Source organism: Oncorhynchus masou, chromosome 11, assembly GCF_036934945.1.
Source record: "Oncorhynchus masou masou isolate Uvic2021 chromosome 11, UVic_Omas_1.1, whole genome shotgun sequence".
NCBI classification, from domain to species: Eukaryota; Metazoa; Chordata; class Actinopteri; order Salmoniformes; family Salmonidae; genus Oncorhynchus; species Oncorhynchus masou.
Genome location: NC_088222.1, coordinates 45,374,581 through 45,392,698, shown reverse-complemented (window position 1 = coordinate 45,392,698; position 18,118 = coordinate 45,374,581). Strand labels below are relative to the sequence as shown.

Genomic DNA, 18,118 nt, shown 5'->3' with positions numbered 1-18,118 from the left:
GAGGCTGAAGCGTGACAAGAAATAACTACACTGAAAGACTTCACCGTAGTGTTGTTTTTAGCTGCTTCTTTCTATGCGTGCAGAACGAATTCTCTACTTCCTGTTTGCGTACAGTCTTTCTAAGTACCAGAAATCTCCACTAGGGGGCGAATAACACCATGGAACACAATGAAAATCCATCTTAACCATTATTTTATTACAATCTGTTACCTTCCAATAGGATGGCAGCACACTCCCCGCCTGGTATAATGAAATTGTGCCAGTATGAAATAAAACATTTATCAAGAAACAAATAATGTCCTTTCTATTTTTATCTTTTGTCTCTGGGATGCTTCAGAAAGAAGAACAACAATCTCTGAGATTGGTCTCAGAAACACCTTAGCAGCACCTTGCTTGACAATTTTTAGTTCTACTTTCCTAACCTTTTTGTCAGTACTGTGAAAGGTTTTGACCACAAGCCCGACTGGCCAGACATTTCTGTGCACCTGACTGGCTTTCAATAAGACATCTCCTACTTTTACAATTGGCTTTTCTGTTGTCCATTTTCTGCGTCTCTGCAGCATTGTCAGGTACTCCTGTCTCCACCTTTCCCAAAAGGTGTCAGCAAGACACTGGACTTGCTTCCACTGTGTTCCATGAAGGTCGTTCATGCTGAAGTATCCAGAAGGGGCTGAGGAAGCGCTGGTCTTTTGTGTCAGTAACATTGAGGGTGTGAGAATAGTAGGCATGTCAGGGTCGGTTGACACTGTCCCTAGGGGTCTCGCATTGATTATTGCCATAACTTCAGACATAAGAGTGCTCATGACCTCATGTGTGAGACGAGTGGAGCCAGTCTGAAACCGCATAGCATCAAGGATGTCTGACAACCCCATTGAGTCTCTCCCAAGAACCACCCATATGAGACGAGTGTGGAGGATTAAATAATATCCAAGTACATCCCTTATCTGAGAGGTATTTAGTCAGTTCTGAGTCATTTGTGTCGATACCCAGTTCCCTGCAGGCACCTATAAAGTTTGTACCTCGATCAGAGCGTAGCACTCTTGCTGGACCACGGATAGCGAAAAAACGCCTCAGCGCGTTGATGAAGCTGGATGTGGACATGGATTCGATGAGCTCGATATGGACTGCTCTAGTAGACATACATGTAAAGAGCACCGCCCAGCACTTGGAATCTGCACTACCACCTCTAGTGTGACAAGTTATGACATTCCATTGTCCAAACACATCAAAGCCAACGCTGGTGAATGGTGGTTCAGATGTGAGTCTGTCTGCAGGCAAGTCAGCCATCTTTTGGTCGACTAACCTTCCTCTAACATTTCGGCAGGTGACACACTTGTGAATGATACCAGAGACCAGACGTTTGCTCCCAATAATCCAAAAGCCTGCTGCTCGTATAGCTCCATCTGAAATATTACGGCCCTGATGAGCCACTTGCTCGTGATAATGTCTTACCAGCAGAGTGGCGACATGATGTGTCCGTGGGTGTCACGTTCTGACCTTAGTTCTTTTGTTATGTCTTTCTTTTAGTATTATCAGGGCATGAGTTGGGTGGGTAGTCTGTTGTTTTTTCTATGATTTGGTATTTCTGTGTTTGACCTGGTATGGTTCTCAATCAGAGACAGCTGTCAATCGTTGTCCCTGATTGAGAACCATACTTAGGCAGCCTGTTTTCACCCTTGAGTTGTGGGTTATTATACTTTCTGTTTATTGTGGTTTGCACCTGACGGAGCTGTTTCGGTTGTGTTTTTTTGTTTCTTTGTTTGATGTTGGTCAGTTTAAATGAATAACATGAACAAGTACCACGCTGCGCTTTGGTCCTCACCTTCTTCCACCGACGACTGTTACAGTGGGATGATGAGAGGATGTTTTTCGTCTTTCGTCTTGACATGTAGGCAGAGGATAAGCAGCCTCCCACCCTCAGCAACCCATCCTCATCAATCACTGGGTTCAGCTTATTGAGTTTTGCAAACTCTTTTCCTTTTTCAAGTCATTTGAATTCCTCTTTGAAGGCTTCATGTTGCACACAGTGAATGATTGCTGTTTTGGCTTGTGACAACTCACTTGTACCGCATGGTATATTACAGTCATGCCAGCCTCTGCAGCTGGTGATGTCTGCACCTTCATGGAAGGATCTGGCAACATGAATGAGTCGTGCTGTGGCTCAATTGAGAGCTTTCCAGCTTGAGAACCTCTCAAAGCGATGAGATATCCGAGTTGAGCTCCAGAAACCTTAGTGGTGAAGACAGTGACGTCTGGTCGAATCTCTGCATCTGCGTGAGGCTCTACGAGGTCAAAACGTATGTTCTCAGGCTCGCTTGAGTTTGTTTGGGTCAGGAAAGGTGGACCTCAGAACCAACTGGTGTGCTTTAAGAGTGCAGCAAGTATTGGCCTGGTTGCATGGTCTGCTGGATTGCTGTCAGTGTTTACATAACACTACTGAGCTGAATGGGTAGACTTCCTGATGCGAGTTACCCTATTGGCAACATACATATAGAATCTTTTGGTGGCATTGTGGATGTAACCGAGAACTATCTTACTGTCTGTGTAGAACTTGGCTGCATTTACGTTAATGTCCATTTCATCTCTGATTAGTTCATATATCTCAACAGCTAGCACAGCCGCACACAGTTCCAGGCGTGGGATGGCCGGACGAGGGGCAAATTTGGATTTCCCAATGACAAATCCATTTGTCATGACCTTCCGAGTCAATAACTCTCAGGTAGGCTACCGCTCCTATGGCTACTGTAGAGGCATCCGAGAAGATGTGTAGCTCTCTTCTTTGAGTGGTAGACAAGGAAACTGGGATGTAGGTCCGCTGAATATACAGATGTTCCAACTCCATCAAAGATTCCTTCCAAATTTTCCATTCCTCTTATTTTTCTGTGGGAAGGGGGGCATCCCACTCACTCTGATCAAAAAACAGTTCTCTGATTAAGGCTTTACCTTGCATTGTTATTGGAGCCATGAGCCCAAGGGGGTCATAAAGACTATTCACTATGGACAGGATGCCTCTCCGCGTAAAAGGCTTCTCATTGTGGGACACCTGGAATGAGAAGCTGTCTGTTTCCAGGTTCCAGGAAAGTCTCAGACTCCGTTGAAAGGGGAGAGGATCCACTCCTAGGTCCAGATCTTTTAAGTATTTTGCACGGTCCATGGGGAAGGCTTCCATAACTGTTTTGCTATTGGATACAATCTTGTGTAGTTTCATGTTGCACTCCGCTAACATTGCTTGTGTTTTTCTTAGAATGTTGATAGCTTCTTCTGTAGTAGCTACTGATGTCAGCCTATCATCGATGTAGAAGTTCCTCACTACATATTGCTTGGGTTCTGACCCGTGTTCCTTCTCATCCTGTAGCGCTGCTCGTCTCCTGCAGTAGATGGCTACGGCTGGTGAAGGGCTGTTCCCAAATACATGGACTTTTATCCTGTACTCAGTTACGTTTCTATCTGGATTGTTGTTTTCATACCAGAGAAACCTTACTTGATACTTGATGAGTCTGTCTGGGAATGTCTCACTGACCAGCCAATGTTAACGTGTTCAGGACAAACATACTTCATAATGGCCGCACATCCTATCTGAGCCCTTGCCCTGACATCATCCAGGTAAAAGACAACTACAACAGCGTAGCTCAGAAACACATCCCTCCCTCTACAGTGCGCCCGAGAGATTCGAGCACAACTGTGAACACAGACAACCTGGGATGTTCCATGTTAGACAAAACACAAGACGATGATAAACCAGTACCATCAGTGGAGGACAAAGTCTTCTTGGACATTATGGACAAACAGGTTCTCCAGGATGATGGAAACAACTGGGTGGCTCCACTACCCTATCGCCCCACTAGACGTAGCCTTCCTAATAACAGGGAGCAGGCCATGAACCGTCTCACATCACTTCGCAGGACTTTAGACAAAAAGCCTGACATGAAGCATCATTTTATTGACTTCATGCAGAAGATGATGGATAACGACCAAGCCGAACCTTCTCTGCCGCTAGAGGGAGACAAAGAACACTGGGATCTGCCCATATTTGGTGTTTACCATCCACAAAAGCCTGAACCAATAAGAGTAGCATTTGACTCCAGCGCAAAGTGTCAAGGTGTGTCACTTAACGATGTTCTGCTCAGTGGTCCAGACTTAAAACAACACACTCCTGAGAGTCCTAATGCGTTTCCGCAAGGATTGCATTGTGCTAACGGCAGATGTGCAACACATTTTTTACTGTTTTGGTGTACGTGAGGATCACAGAGGTTGGTACTTGATGAGGTCTGATGCCACTTGTGACTCAGGGAAGTTTTGTGTGTGTGACTGGAAGTGGGCTTTTTTCCATTTCTACCATGTTGCTGTTCATTTCTTTTGAACGGAGAGTCTCTGCTAATGTTCTGTTGTTTGCTACTTTCTGGATTATGGCATGTATCTGGGTCAACACTAAGCTCTTGTTTCTCTACTTCAAATGGAAGTTCAGCAAAGTAGGGCATAGCAGGTTGTTGCAAATACTCACAGGTACGTTTGACTGGACTTAAGGGCTGTGTCCCTGTGTCTAGCTCTTTGCGAAGCTCTCTGCGTTCTGATTCTTCAAGGGCTGCAGCTTCAGCCAACGCAGCAGCAGCTGTTCGCTCAAATTGGAAAACATATGAACTTGCATCGAGGTCAGCTTTTTGCTTCATCACAGAAGCTTCCTTCTCAGCATAGGAGACTTGAGCGCGTGCTGTGTCCGCCTTGGCACGTGCTTTGATGGCTGCAGAACTCGCCGCTGAGGATCTGTTTGACTGTTTTGATGACCTTGATCTTGTAGACAGACTTGGTCCCAATGTGCTGAAGAGGCTCCTCCATCTTTCTGTGTTGAACACCTGGCTCTGGTTGTTGTACGGTAGACTGCTGGTCTTCCCTAGGATCAGAGGCTTTGTTGGCTGATGAACGTAGAAACATATCCACCGTGTGCGGTTATTCCTGTGCTTGAGCCCGGCGTGATGATGTTTTTTCATTATTCTGCCCTTGAATTGCGTTCCCATGCAAAACTAGACAGATAGCTAACAACTAAGTCTTCAATAAAACTCCCAAGGCGTGACTTTCCTTGAATAAATATATTGAAAACATTTATGTTGTGAAACTGCAAAATACAGAAAAGAATATACTTTAGTATTCAATTCACACCGACATACTGTAGCTGTACATTATACATTTGAAGTTGCATGAATACAAAGCACGTGCTAAGGTACCATGCATGTGGCATGATGCCAAACCATATAGCTAATTGTTACTCATATGGTAATTGGCTAGCTCCTTTAACTACTCTAATAATGTACAACCATCTCTGTAGAATAACAAAGCATATTACACTAGAAACAGTAACAAAACTACTGTATAGTATATTTTACGATTCGTTTGCATGAAGCACGAGCAAAGTAATACAGCTAACGACATACATGAAAGGTATTGTAATTTTTGTGAGGAAATGCAACCAACCAACATTGATATATGTAAGCAACTCTATCAATAACAAGATTATCATCACTAGCTAAATTCTTGAATCGAACTTACAAACAAATATTTTCCGAGGCTGAAGCGTGACAAGAAATAACTACACTGAAAGCCCTGCACCGCAGCGTTGTTTTTAGCTGCTTTTAGCTGCTATGCGTGCAGAACGAATTCTCTACTTCCTGTTTGCGTACAGTCTTTCTAAGTACCAGAAAGCTCCACTACGGGATGAATAACACCATGGAACACAATGAAAATACATCTTAACCATTGTAATAATCTGTTACCTTCTAACAGGATGGCAGCACAACTATAGTACCCTCAAACTCAACTTTGGACCTCGAAGCCAGTTCCACTGCTTTCTTTCATTGTTCCCCTATAATAATAAAAAAGTGAGGTGGTTTTGCAGACTGTAGTGTTTTTGCAGACATTACTTCAGTATTTACAATTGTATTCTACAACATTCTATAGTAAGTAAAACACATGATCGGACACATGATTGGGGGATACTACAGTGTGTAGTTTAGTATTACGCAGTAAACTACAGTTTACTACACAATTAGGACACACTCTCCCACTCTAGTAAGTGCTGTAGTATTCTATGGTAAACGGTAGCATTTTTTCATGTGGGTAACCAGTGACCACAAGCAAGGTTGGCCGGGGCCATAGTAGATGAGAGAGATCTACATAAGAGGCACTGTCCTGTATGTGTCATCATGACTCACTTCTTGTCTATTGTTGAGTGGGTTAATATTGTCAGTCCAGATGAGTGTCACAGCATTTACCACTTACCATGATGAGGCCTTTGTGTGTGTAAGTACTGCTGGTAATCAATGCCCAGAGTGGAGATTCCTCTTGATATGTAAACACTTCAAATAAAACCTTATTAAAAGTATTGATCTGCCCTCAGCTACATGCCCAGTCGGTGGAATTAAAAGTAAATGTTTAAAAGCTTCATATGCAAGCTGTTATCAATCAATTTTTTTTCCTTCGTTTCCTGTAAACATTTTGAAACTACAAAATAGTATACGAGAGAAGCAAAGTGTTCTTTCATATGCTGCTTATCGGTTGTTGAAGTAACAAGGACAAGTGTAACAAGAATCTTTCCACTTTTTATGCCTATGAGGTTATGGCTGTGAGCTTCAAATAGTAGTCATTGTTGTATTATTCTTTTGTGCAGTTCATCTGAACCTGTTGCTGTGTGAACATTGTTAAGATGGATAGCAAAAGTGTTGGTTTGGTTCTGATCAGAGGTCTACTATTCAAAGGGAGATGCATTATACTACCTGCTCGTTGCCGCCATAGTTTCCTGCTTCTCAGCTGCTGGTGGTGGGGTGGAGGTGGTTGTAGTGAGGCCTTGGCTGGGCCTGGCTGGTGTAGCACAGCCTCAGCCTCACAGACAGATGCAGAGTGGGCTGGTGTCACTGAGCGTCTGGACAGAGGCCTCTTCCCTCCAGCAGAGCCTGCTGGCTATGATTCACTGGGGGAGTCAGAACAGAACTAACTCAATAATGAGCCGGAGACACATTGAAGCTCCCCAGTCCTCATCCCACCTGCAGAGACTGCCTGCTCACTGTGTGAGTGGGAGAGTGTGTCCTGACTGTGTTTTGACAGTGTAGTCAGTCAGGTGTTGATTGTGTTGATGAGTGTATCTCTTTAACCCCAGCAGGAGATTTGGAATGGGACAACTCCACCAATCCCCATGGGGCTCCCATTCTGTGTTGACTTGATGTCTCCAAAAATAGATTTTCACTGTTAAATACTTGTTTGGTATATTTCTTTCCATTTCCACGGAAAGAGCATGACTCTCACAGGCAGTGAAAGGGACTGCATGTCACTGATAGATACTAAAGATATGTAAGGTACTTAAGACAACACTGTGTGGTGGCCCAATATTTGAACAAGCATAGTTTTCAGTCCAGTTCTTTTTCCTCTGTCTTTGCAGTCCAGTTCAGTGTGCTCTTAGTATTCTAGGAAGTGAACGTGTTACTTTGACGTGTCAGTTTTCATGCATGCTCTGCTCTCTCTCTCTCTCTCCCCCTCGCTGTCACCCCTAACAGGTGAGCGCATCAACCTAAGCCAATCCCCCTCAGAGCATCTACGCCGGTCGCCGTGACGATGGACACAAAGGAGCGGCGGCACTGCTCCCTGACCCGGGGCCGCTGCAGGAAGGACTTCCAACATGCGATGGCGTCCCGGGAGCCCGAGGAGTGCCGCGTGGCCACCCAGAAGTCCTACAGCTCCAGCGAGACGCTCAAGGCCTACGACCCCGACACGCGCCTGCGCTACGGGGGCTGTGTGGCAGAGCTGGTGCATCACGAACATGAGGAGTACGTCCGTCAAGGTGAGCTCTACGTTCCTGTGTCAGTCTCGGTCTCCACTGACCAGGGATTTATTTCAGTACATTCTCTTCCGTTTTCACAAGATTTCATTTTAGTCCGGTCCGCAGCTTCTTGATAATGTTGTGCTAAAGGGAAACTCCCACGGTCTCTGTCATGATGTGGGTCTAGTATTGGGCGGGATCCAGATTTCCATCCCTACTTACTAGAGCTGGGCAAAATGGACAACAATCCATATCACAATAAATTGCCTGAATTAATGCGACCACGATAAATAGAACGATACGTTTATAACATTAATGTGCACCACAGTTTTTCTTATTATTCTTTAAACTACGAGTACTAATTTGATGGTTGTATCCATCATTTGTCCTATTAACAATCACCAATATTTGCAAACTAGTATAGGATATCAGTAAAATGCTTGCAATAAGTGATCGGTGTGGTCAATGTCGATCATTTTTGGTTTATCATACTTCTTACCATTCCTATACCATACCAGGGTATACACTATTACCGGCAGTGCACACAAGAGGTGCTATTTCTTTCCAAACTTTTTTATCCCTACTCACCAAACAGATGTTGTGGCTGCAATTCATTACTATTACCATATTATGCTTAATGATTCTGATGAAAATACCCTCTTTGTCTTTATCAAACTAACGTTTTTGCATATTTTCAGTGTGGAATCTACGTTTAGAGGGGTTATAGCCGAGGCTAACCAATTCTAAATGGCACTAGCAGTTCGCAAAGCAGCTTAAGCAGAAATAGACAGGATGCAATTATTCCAAAACTGCAGCTCATTGTTGGAACACATATTTTCCTACTTCAATCAACAAGTCCAAGTTATGTTTGTGATAAAACAGTCATCACTTGGCAAGGAATATAGCTTGTGTATCCCATCACTTTGATACGTTTTTCTAGGAATTTATTTATGTAGGCCTAATGGGAGCTTGTGTGTGCACTCAGCATGCGTGTGTGAAGGGAGCGGTCGGAACGCAATTGATTGAATGAGACACGGAGGGGAAAGGAAATTTTGGGTGAAGAACGGTGTGACGCTTGGCTTGGGGTCTTTTTTGTTGTGCCCCACAAGTGCACATGTACAAATTGAACACTAGAGTCAAAGCAAATTAACGTTGTCTTCAAGAGACATTTTCACTTGCCTGTTCGGGCAGCCACGAAGCATATCCCATCAAATAGTTTTACAGTATTTCAGCCAAAAAATATTGCAAAATGGGGCAGTGCTAGCTAGATGTATGTTAATTTCCCTTTGCATGCCTGGCTCTTTGAGGTATGGGAATGGGGGGGAGCACTGAGTTTATCACTGATATAATTGGTGCGGGCTTGCTCTCGGTGATTGTCTTACTCTCCCAGCATTGACGGAGGTGGCTTATGGTAGAGAAATGAACATTACATTCTCTGGCAACAGCTTTGGTGGAAATTCCTGCAGTCAGCATGCCAATTGCACGCTCCCTCAAAATATGAGACATCTGTGGCATTGTTTTGTGTGACAAACTGCACATTTCACGGTACCCTTCCTGCAGGCTAATCCTGACATGGCCCTCCAGCATGACAATGCCACCAGCCATACTGCTCGTTCGTTCTGACAGGAATGTCAGTGTTCTGCCATGGCCAGTGAAGAACTTGCAGGTGCCTTGGTGGAAGAGTAGGGTAATATCTTGCAGCAAGAACTGGCAAATCTGGTGCAGTCCATGAGGAGGAGATGCACTGCCGTACTTAATGCAGCTGGTGGCCACACCAGATACTGACTGTTACTTTTGATTTTGACCCCCTTTGTTCAGGGACACATTATTTCATTAATGTTAGTCACATGTCTGTGGAACTTGTTCAGTTGATGTCTCAGTTGTTGAATCTTGTTATGTTCATACAAATATATATATATGTTAAGTCTGCTGAAAACAAACGCAGTTGACAGTGAGAGGACATTTATTTTTTTGCTGAGGTTACATATTTTAAATATCAAGCTTTGACATCCATCCACAGTACTCATGTCCATCCCTACCCCAAGCCAATACAGTTTTTTGGGGACCGTCTGTATTTCAAAATACCCTGGTATACAGTATACCACCCAAGCCTATGCCTCTCTCTTTTCAATCACTTGCGCGTCACGCTCTCCAAACCCCAGACTCACCTGGTCATCTGTGGCACTGTAGGATTTCACACTACACAAGGATGTTGTTTTCTATGGAAGAGATTAAGGGGAGTTTCTGGTTATTTTCAGTAAAAAAATGCCAGTCCAAACTCACTTTCCTGGTCCACAGAGTGTGGATTATTCATTCTTCCTTCACGGGGTTGGACAAGCAATGACCCTTAACTTTCTCTCTTTCGGAATATTCAGTAGCTAACTGCGCCCTTTCTAATTCAATTTCACAGGATACTAAACCCATGTGAAAACAATTGCAAAAAAGCTTTTAACATTCCTGTCAGTTTGTCAATTAAAAACTGGGTGACAGATGTGCTGCTTAGATTGGATCCAGACTAAAGCCCATCAATATTAATTTGAGGATGAAACCGTGATGAGTGACAGGTTGGGCCTGCTCCTACATTGTATTTTGTCTACAAAACGTTAGTATATGCACAATGCTGTAGCTCTCACGTTGATTAATTTGATCAAACACATCTCTGTTGGGCTCATGAAAACACACAGTCAGATGGTGGCCAGGCCTATTAGTGTCTGGGAGGAGAGATAAGCTACACCATACACAGGCTGGGCTGCTCCTGGCCCGGACACTCAGCGGGGAGGAATAGAATGGAATGCTGCTGGCTCCCTGCACCGACAACGTTTACATCTAGAAAGTCATTGAAACATAGCAGAGACAAACCCTGTTGGTCAAAGTCTATCACTCTTTCTCCTCTCTTCCCTAGCGAATCATGGGAATTCATTTCTAAACCTTGCTTAAAATGATCAAAACGTTTGAATATCGTTCGACTTTATTCAAATGGGTAACAAAAGTAATTCCCCAAACAAAGATAATCAGTTGCATAGCGGTGTGCCAACACTTGTCTGTTATCGTTCAGTATTGTTTGTGGAAATAATCAATTGCATACAGTATATGCCATTTAGCAGGCGCTTTTATCCAAAGCGACTTAGTCATGCGTGCACACATTTTACATATGGTGGTCCGGAGAATCGAACCGACTATCCTGTGGTTTTCAGCCCTCTCTTGACAGACAGACAGACAGACACCGTGGCATACACACTGCTTCCTTTAGATGTATTTTATTATAATGTAAGTAGCACTAATTCAAGTCCAAGCAGAAGGCAGACACTTCCAGATGTTACATAGAAGTTCTATCTCACTTTGTTATTCATCTTTAACATGAAAGATGTAGTTCAATACCATTGTATGACCTAGGTTATGCTGTTGCCTTACACCGTACAGTAATTCAATGGGTGCAGGTTTTATTATGACATTTTAATTTGACGTTTTCTCTTTGTAGGTACGGGGACCCATTCTAAGCGGTTGCCTGTGGTTCTCAATATGTGATTGCTGTGGAATTAACTGCTAAGGCCTCACACAGGACTGCATTACTCTCTCTATAGCATGGTTCCGTGTTCCCTGGGAGATGAGCTCAGGTAGAGATCAAAGGAAGAACAAAGACAGGTGTCGTGCAGGAAGGAGTCTCTGGGTTGAATATGCAGCTCTGGAGAAACCTACTGAGGATACTAAACAGTCTGCCTACCTCACCCAGAGCCATAGCTCACCTTGTCCTCACACTCTCACTCAAACATCACACACACACTTTCCTCTATGGATACACTGTACCATGGAGAGCAGGTGCCACCTGATGAATATGAGAATTGAGGGCAAGAGAGAGAGAGCGGAGACAGAAAATAGACAGAATGCACCGGAACTTTAACACAACTGCTTGACAGACTTTGTGAAGTTTCTGCTGCCATCTGAACCAATTTCTTGCAAAAAGGCCTCTTAGGGACACATGCTCGTTTTCACCCTCCACCCTCTGTTCCCTCTATTCACCTATTCCCTGGCAGGTGATGTATCATTTAGTCACCGAGATAAATGAGGACATAAAACTGTCCGCGTCTACAGCTTGAACACTGCAGTCAGGGTTCAGATGTGTGTGTGGCCCTGCGTCAGCCACAGCCATATGGTTGGGGATATCAGGTAGAGCAGGAGAGGCTCGTAATGACCCTGGGCTGATGAGAATGCACGCCGTCTCAGCCGCGGAGAGCCGAGCCAATCTCTCCATCAAGAGCAGTTTGGCTCCATGCAACATCTGGTGTCATGCACTTCTGCTCCCCGGTTCAACCATTACCAAACACGGCTCAACCATTACCAAACACGGCTCAACCATTACCAAACACGGCTCAACCATTACCAAGCACGGCTCAACCATTACCAAGCACGGCTCAACCATTACCAAACACGGCTCAACCATTACCAAGCACGGCTCAACCATTACCAAGCACGGCTCAACCATTACCAAGCACGGCTCAACCATTACCAAGCACGGCTCAACCATTACCAAGCACGGCTCAACCATTACCAAGCACGGCTCAACCATTACCAAGCACGGCTCAACCATTACCAAGCACGGCTCAACCATTACCAAGCACGGCTCAACCATTACCAAACACGGCTCAACCATTACCAAACACGGCTCAACCATTACCAAGCACGGCTCAACCATTACCAAGCACGGCTCAACCATTACCAAACACGGCTCAACCATTACCAAGCACGGCTCAACCATTACCAAACACGGCTCAACCATTACCAAACACGGCTCAACCATTACCAAGTATGGCTCAACCATTACCAAACACGAATCTACCCAAAACACGGCAATGTCGTTTGTTCTCATTTGCCCGCATTGTTTGTTCTGGGTCTTTATCTTTGTGCGTGCATGTGCCCTTCATGTTCCAACGGAATCCTGAACATAATACAGACATTTCACAATAAAGCCTTTATGTTGATAGCCATAAATACAGGCCTAAATAAACATAACTTTGGTTATGGTAGAGTACAATTCTGAGGGATGTAGACAACAAAATATTATCTTGATACAGAAATAGAGCTGGGACAGACTTGAGAGAAAACCGGCGAAAGATACAGCCATTACCATTGTGTGAATCCATAGTGACGCTTGTGACCACTTGTTAGACGAGTTGTCATAAACAGAGATGATAGATCATTTTCATTGTCGAGGGGAGCGTTTGTCCTTTGGTTTAAGGAGCTGTGTGTGCGAGCTGCACAGACTAAGATTGGGATGTAATATTGATGGGTTTCTGGCTGCTGATGCACTGTCTTTGTCTAGGAGAGACTACTGGAATATGAATGAGCCTTTAGGGGGAGGAGGATGGGGTCTGGGGCCAAACAACATGAGTGTGAGGAGATGGCGAGCGGTGTGGCGCGCCAGGACAGGTTTCCCAGAATATCAGATCATGGCCATGCCACTGTGATCTAAAGAAACAGCGGAGTGCAGGAGACATACAGGGCTGTCTATTTGTTCCTGTCTTTCAGTGGGTGTCTCTCCGTTTGTATATCCACCTCAAAGGCTGTTTTGTGTGCATTGTGTAGGTGCAGTAGGCCTAGAATAGGTGGACATAATGAGATTGGCTGCCCGCTGATTAATTTCAATGCTCATAGTAATAGGAGCATGCCGCAATAGCAGGGGATTGGATGGCGAGATAGTGAGATGACATTTGTAGGTCAGTGCGAGGGCTTAGTGTGCGAGGGCACCGTTTGGTTTTACTACTGTAGCCCTCGGAGGCTGTGTGGTGCTAGTTTGTTAATTCAATTAGTTCCGTCACAATATACTCTCAGCTCTAGTGCACAGATCGTGATCTTTCACCTTTCTCTCTACATAGAGCACCAGCTGCATAAGTCACCTCAATAATCAACAACATTTATTCTGTCCTTTCTACTATTTTGTTTTTACTATTTCAATACAAATGTGAGAAAGCAACTACTTTTCTGAAACTATTGGATTGGCTGGCTTCAACTAATGGCAGGGCTGTATCTGGCAGGACTGTATTTTTGATATTTTTCTTATGTAACCTTTATTTAACTAGGCAAGTGTCACATTCTGACCTTAGTTCCTTTGTTTTGTATTAGTATGGTCAGGGTGTGAGTTGGGGTGTGTTGTCTATGTTCTTTTTTCTATTATTTGGAATTTCTGTGTTTGGCCTGGTGTGGTTCTCAATCAGAGGCAGCTGTCAATCGTTGTCCCTGATTGAGAACCATACTTAGGTAGCCTGGTTTTACCTTTGAGTTGTGGGTGATTGTTTCCTGTTGTAATGTCTGTTTCACATTTCAGGACTGTTTCGGTTTTCGTTTGTATCATTCACTTTGTTATTTTGTATTCTTTAGTGTTCAGTTTAATAAACTGAAATGGACACTTACCACGCTGCACATTGGTCCGTTCGCTCCTACTCCTCCTCAGAGGAGGAAGAAGAAACACGTCACAGAATCACCCACCACCAAAGGACCAAGCAGCATGGTAACGGGCAGCAGCAGCGATCTCAGGACTCCTGGACATGGGAGGAGATCCTGGACGGCAAAGGACCCTGGGCACAGGCTGGGGAATATCGTTGCCCCAAGGCAGAGCTGGAGGCAGCGGTATGAGGAGGCAGCGCGGCTGGAAGCCCGAGAGGCAGCCCCAAAAATGTATTGGGGGGGCCGACAGGGAATGTGGCGAAGTCAGGTCGGAGACCTGCGCCAACTCCCCATGCTTACCGGAGAGAGAGGGACCGGGCAGGCACCGTGTTATGCCGTGATGGGCATGGTGTCCCCGGTGCACGTGCATAGCCCGGTGCGGTGCATAGCAGCGCCTCGTGTCGGCCGGGCTAGAGTGGGCATCGAGCCAAGTGCCATGAAGCCGGCTTAGCGCATATGGTCTCCAGTGCGTCTCCTCGGGCTGGGGTACATGGCACCAGCCTTACGCATGGTGTCCCCGGTTCACCAGCACAGTCAAGTGCGGTATATTCCACCTCGCCGCACTGACCTGGCTACGGGGAGCATTCAACCAGGTAAGGTTGGGCAGGCTCGGTGCTCGAGAGCTCCAGTGCGCCTTCATGGTCCGGTCTATCCGGTGCCACCTCCACGCACCAGCCCTCCGGTGACAGCCCCCCGCACCAGGCTGTCTCTCTGTCTCCTCCCTACAGATTCTCCCGCCTGTCCTGAGCTGCTGGATTCTCCCGCCTGTCCTGAGCTCCCGGATTCTCACGCCCGTCCTGAGCTGCCGGAGTCTCCCGCCTGTCCGGCGCTGCCGGAATCGCCCTTCACTCCGGAGCTGCCGGAGACTCCCGCCTGTCCAGTGCTGCCGGAATCTCCCGTCCATTCGGGACCCATTGCTAGGGTCCCCAGTCCGAGGTCGGCGGAGAGGGTCACCGCTTTAAAGAGGCCACGGAAGCGGGTTAAAAGGCGGACAAAGACTATGGTGGAGTGGGGTCCACGTCCCGCACCAGAGCCGCCACTGCGGACAGACACCCACCCAGACCCTCCCCTATAGGTTCAGATTTTGTGGCCGGAGTCTGCACCTTTGTTATTTTGTATTCTTTAGTGTTCAGTTTAATAAAGTAAAATGGACACTTACCACGCTGCACATTGGTCCGATCTCTCCTACTCCTCCTCAGAGGAGGAAGAAGAAACCCGTCACAGCAAGTCAGTTAAAAACAAATTCTTATTTACAATGATGGTCTACCGGGGAACAGTGGGTGAACTGCCTTGTTCAGGGACAAAACAACAAATTTTTTACCTTGTCAGCTCTGGGATTTGGTCCAGCAATCGTTCGGTTACTGGCCCAACGCTCTAACCACTAGGCTACCTGCCGCCCCCATGGAAAGGCATTTTGAATATAGAAATAGAATGAATAGAGTCCATACAATCACCTATACAATTCCAATCTATCTGACAGTCATATTTGATCTTCACAATACATTTATATCTGAACATTTAGTAAATTTCCATTCTCCTGAATGGAAATTGTAACAGTGTTGCTTCTGTCCCTCTCCTCGCCCCAACCTGGGCTCGACCCAGGGACTCTCTGCACACATCGACAACAGTCACCCTCAAAGCATCGTTACCTATCGCTCCACAAAAACCGCAGCCCTTGCAGAGCAAGGTAAATAACTACTTCAAGGTCTCAGAGCGAGTGATGTCACCAATTTAAACACAATTAGCACGCACCCCGCAAACCATTTCACACCGGTTGCACTCACCACTCTTTTGACCTCCTCCTTTTCTGCAGCAACTAGAGATCCGGGTCAACAGCATCAATGAAACAGTTGTGCTTCCGTCCCTCTCCTCGCCCCTACCTGAGCTCGAACCAGGGACCCTTTGCACACATCGACAACAGTCACCCTCAAAGCATCATTACCTATCGCTCCACAAAAGCCACGGCCTTTGCAGAGCAAGGGAAACCACTACTTCAAGGTCTCAGAGCGATTGATGTCACCGATTGAACCGCTATTAGCGTTGTCATGACATGGCCCTTTCTGTGTCTAGATCGTGGCTTCCCCCTCTCTCTTGCTCTCTCCTTCACCGAGGTTCTGTTATCTCAGGTCGTCTTTCCCCCTGTCCATGCAGTATAGGAAGAGAGAGTTTCACAGCAGAACAAAGGAACTTCTACTACATCACAGAATTTGAGAACTGAACAATATCCATGTTTTTGAAGAATGTGTAAACAGTCGGTGGAGAAGCCAGCTGCGACCCGGTCCGTTTTGTTTCATGTTTGTTACCTCACGAAAGACAATACATCCATATTTCCATAACTCTGTTTATACAGGTGCCTCCGTTATGAGGTTTGCATATTGTATAAAATGAATGAGTAAAGATGAAACTATTTGTGAAATGATGTGATGTTAAACCTTTAATGTGAGAGAATTGTATTCCCTTTCAAGTTTGACAAAGTCATTGGCCCGCCCTCGTGAGCACAGACATAATTCAGCATCATAGAACTGCCTTTTTTATTGTTTCAAATATAAAACCCTCCTGAGGAAATCCTCTTTCGACCACCCATACCTCGGTGTCAGCTCAGGTGGCATAGGTTTGAGTACCAAGACTGAGCAAACCCACAGCGTGAGCTGTGATTGTGAATAGTTTAGACAATGCCAATTCTTAAAAATACCATGTGGAGCATTGGCTACACAGCTTGAAAGGGTTCAACTCTGAGACTATTGATCCCTACAGAATAAGAGCAAATCTTAGATACTAATTACTAGTCTGCAGCTAGAAATGATGTAAACCTGGGATGCGAATACCGGCAACCGCCGAAACATTGAGAATATTTCTGAATGGTACTCTGAAGTATCAATTCTAACCACAAAAATACTTTTATCTTCAGGGAAACAGAAAGAGAGAGAGACTCGGATGAACTCTCCAGCAGAAGGACCAGATTCCAACAGAAAAGATCACGACACATGGGCGTAAATATATATTGATTGCAATTGTTCCCGAATGAGTGAGCGTTCATGTGCAAAGGATTAGCATTTCAATTAATATTGTTATCAACTGTGTGTAGTGATCCCTTTTGTCTTTCCCGCTCTTTCTCAGTCCACACCAACTCCCCTTTGTCCACCAAGCCGTCATATCGGCTTAGCCCACTAGGGAATCTTCATTTGTTCGTAGCATATCTACTGTTTGTTTGTTTATGCATTTCTGTGATTATTTAGTTAGTTAGTAAATAAATTATTAAGCCAATTGGTGTATGGACGATTCATAGTAAAGGCTGGGTTTGTGCAGATAACCAACCATTTACGACGTTTGGAATGAGACTGACGTGAGGTAAAGAATAATTAATTAATAGAAGACTAATTGATCAGATATTAAAATATCTGAAGAGTTATATTCGGGAAAATTATAACTTTGTAATCTGAAGATTTTCCGTGGTTCCCCGACTTCCTAGTTATTTACATTTACATGATTTAGTTTAATCACGGAATAATGATTACAGACAATTGATATGATAAAATAACAGTCTTCGTTTTTTAATGATGCCAAAGACACAACAGCGCGCACCCCGTTAACTAGCTAGCCACATACAGATACATACAGATAATTTTTACAGATACACTAAAAGAACAAAAGTATGTGGACACCTGCTCGTCGAACATCTCATTCCAAGACCATGGGTATTAATATGGAGTTGGTCCCCCCTTTGCTGCCATAACAGCCTCCAGTCTTCTGGGAAGGTTTTCCACTAGATGTTGGAACATTGCTGCGCGGACTTACTTCCATTCATCCATAAGAGCCTTAGTTAGGTTGGGCACAGATGTTGGGTGATTAGGCCTGGCTCACTGTCAGTAATCCAATCCA

General features: G+C 45.0%; 1 protein-coding gene across 1 annotated transcript in view; it reads left to right on the top strand.

Moving 5' to 3' along the window:
- The first annotated feature begins 7,596 nt into the window (after window positions 1-7,596).
- The window catches only part of LOC135548735 (teneurin-2-like), a 217,506-nt gene continuing 206,984 nt past the window's right edge, over window positions 7,597-18,118 (top strand). Inside the window, exon 1 of the mRNA XM_064978616.1 lies at window positions 7,597-7,826. Coding sequence (XP_064834688.1) covers window positions 7,597-7,826 — 230 coding nt within the window. The remainder of the gene's footprint in view (window positions 7,827-18,118) is intronic.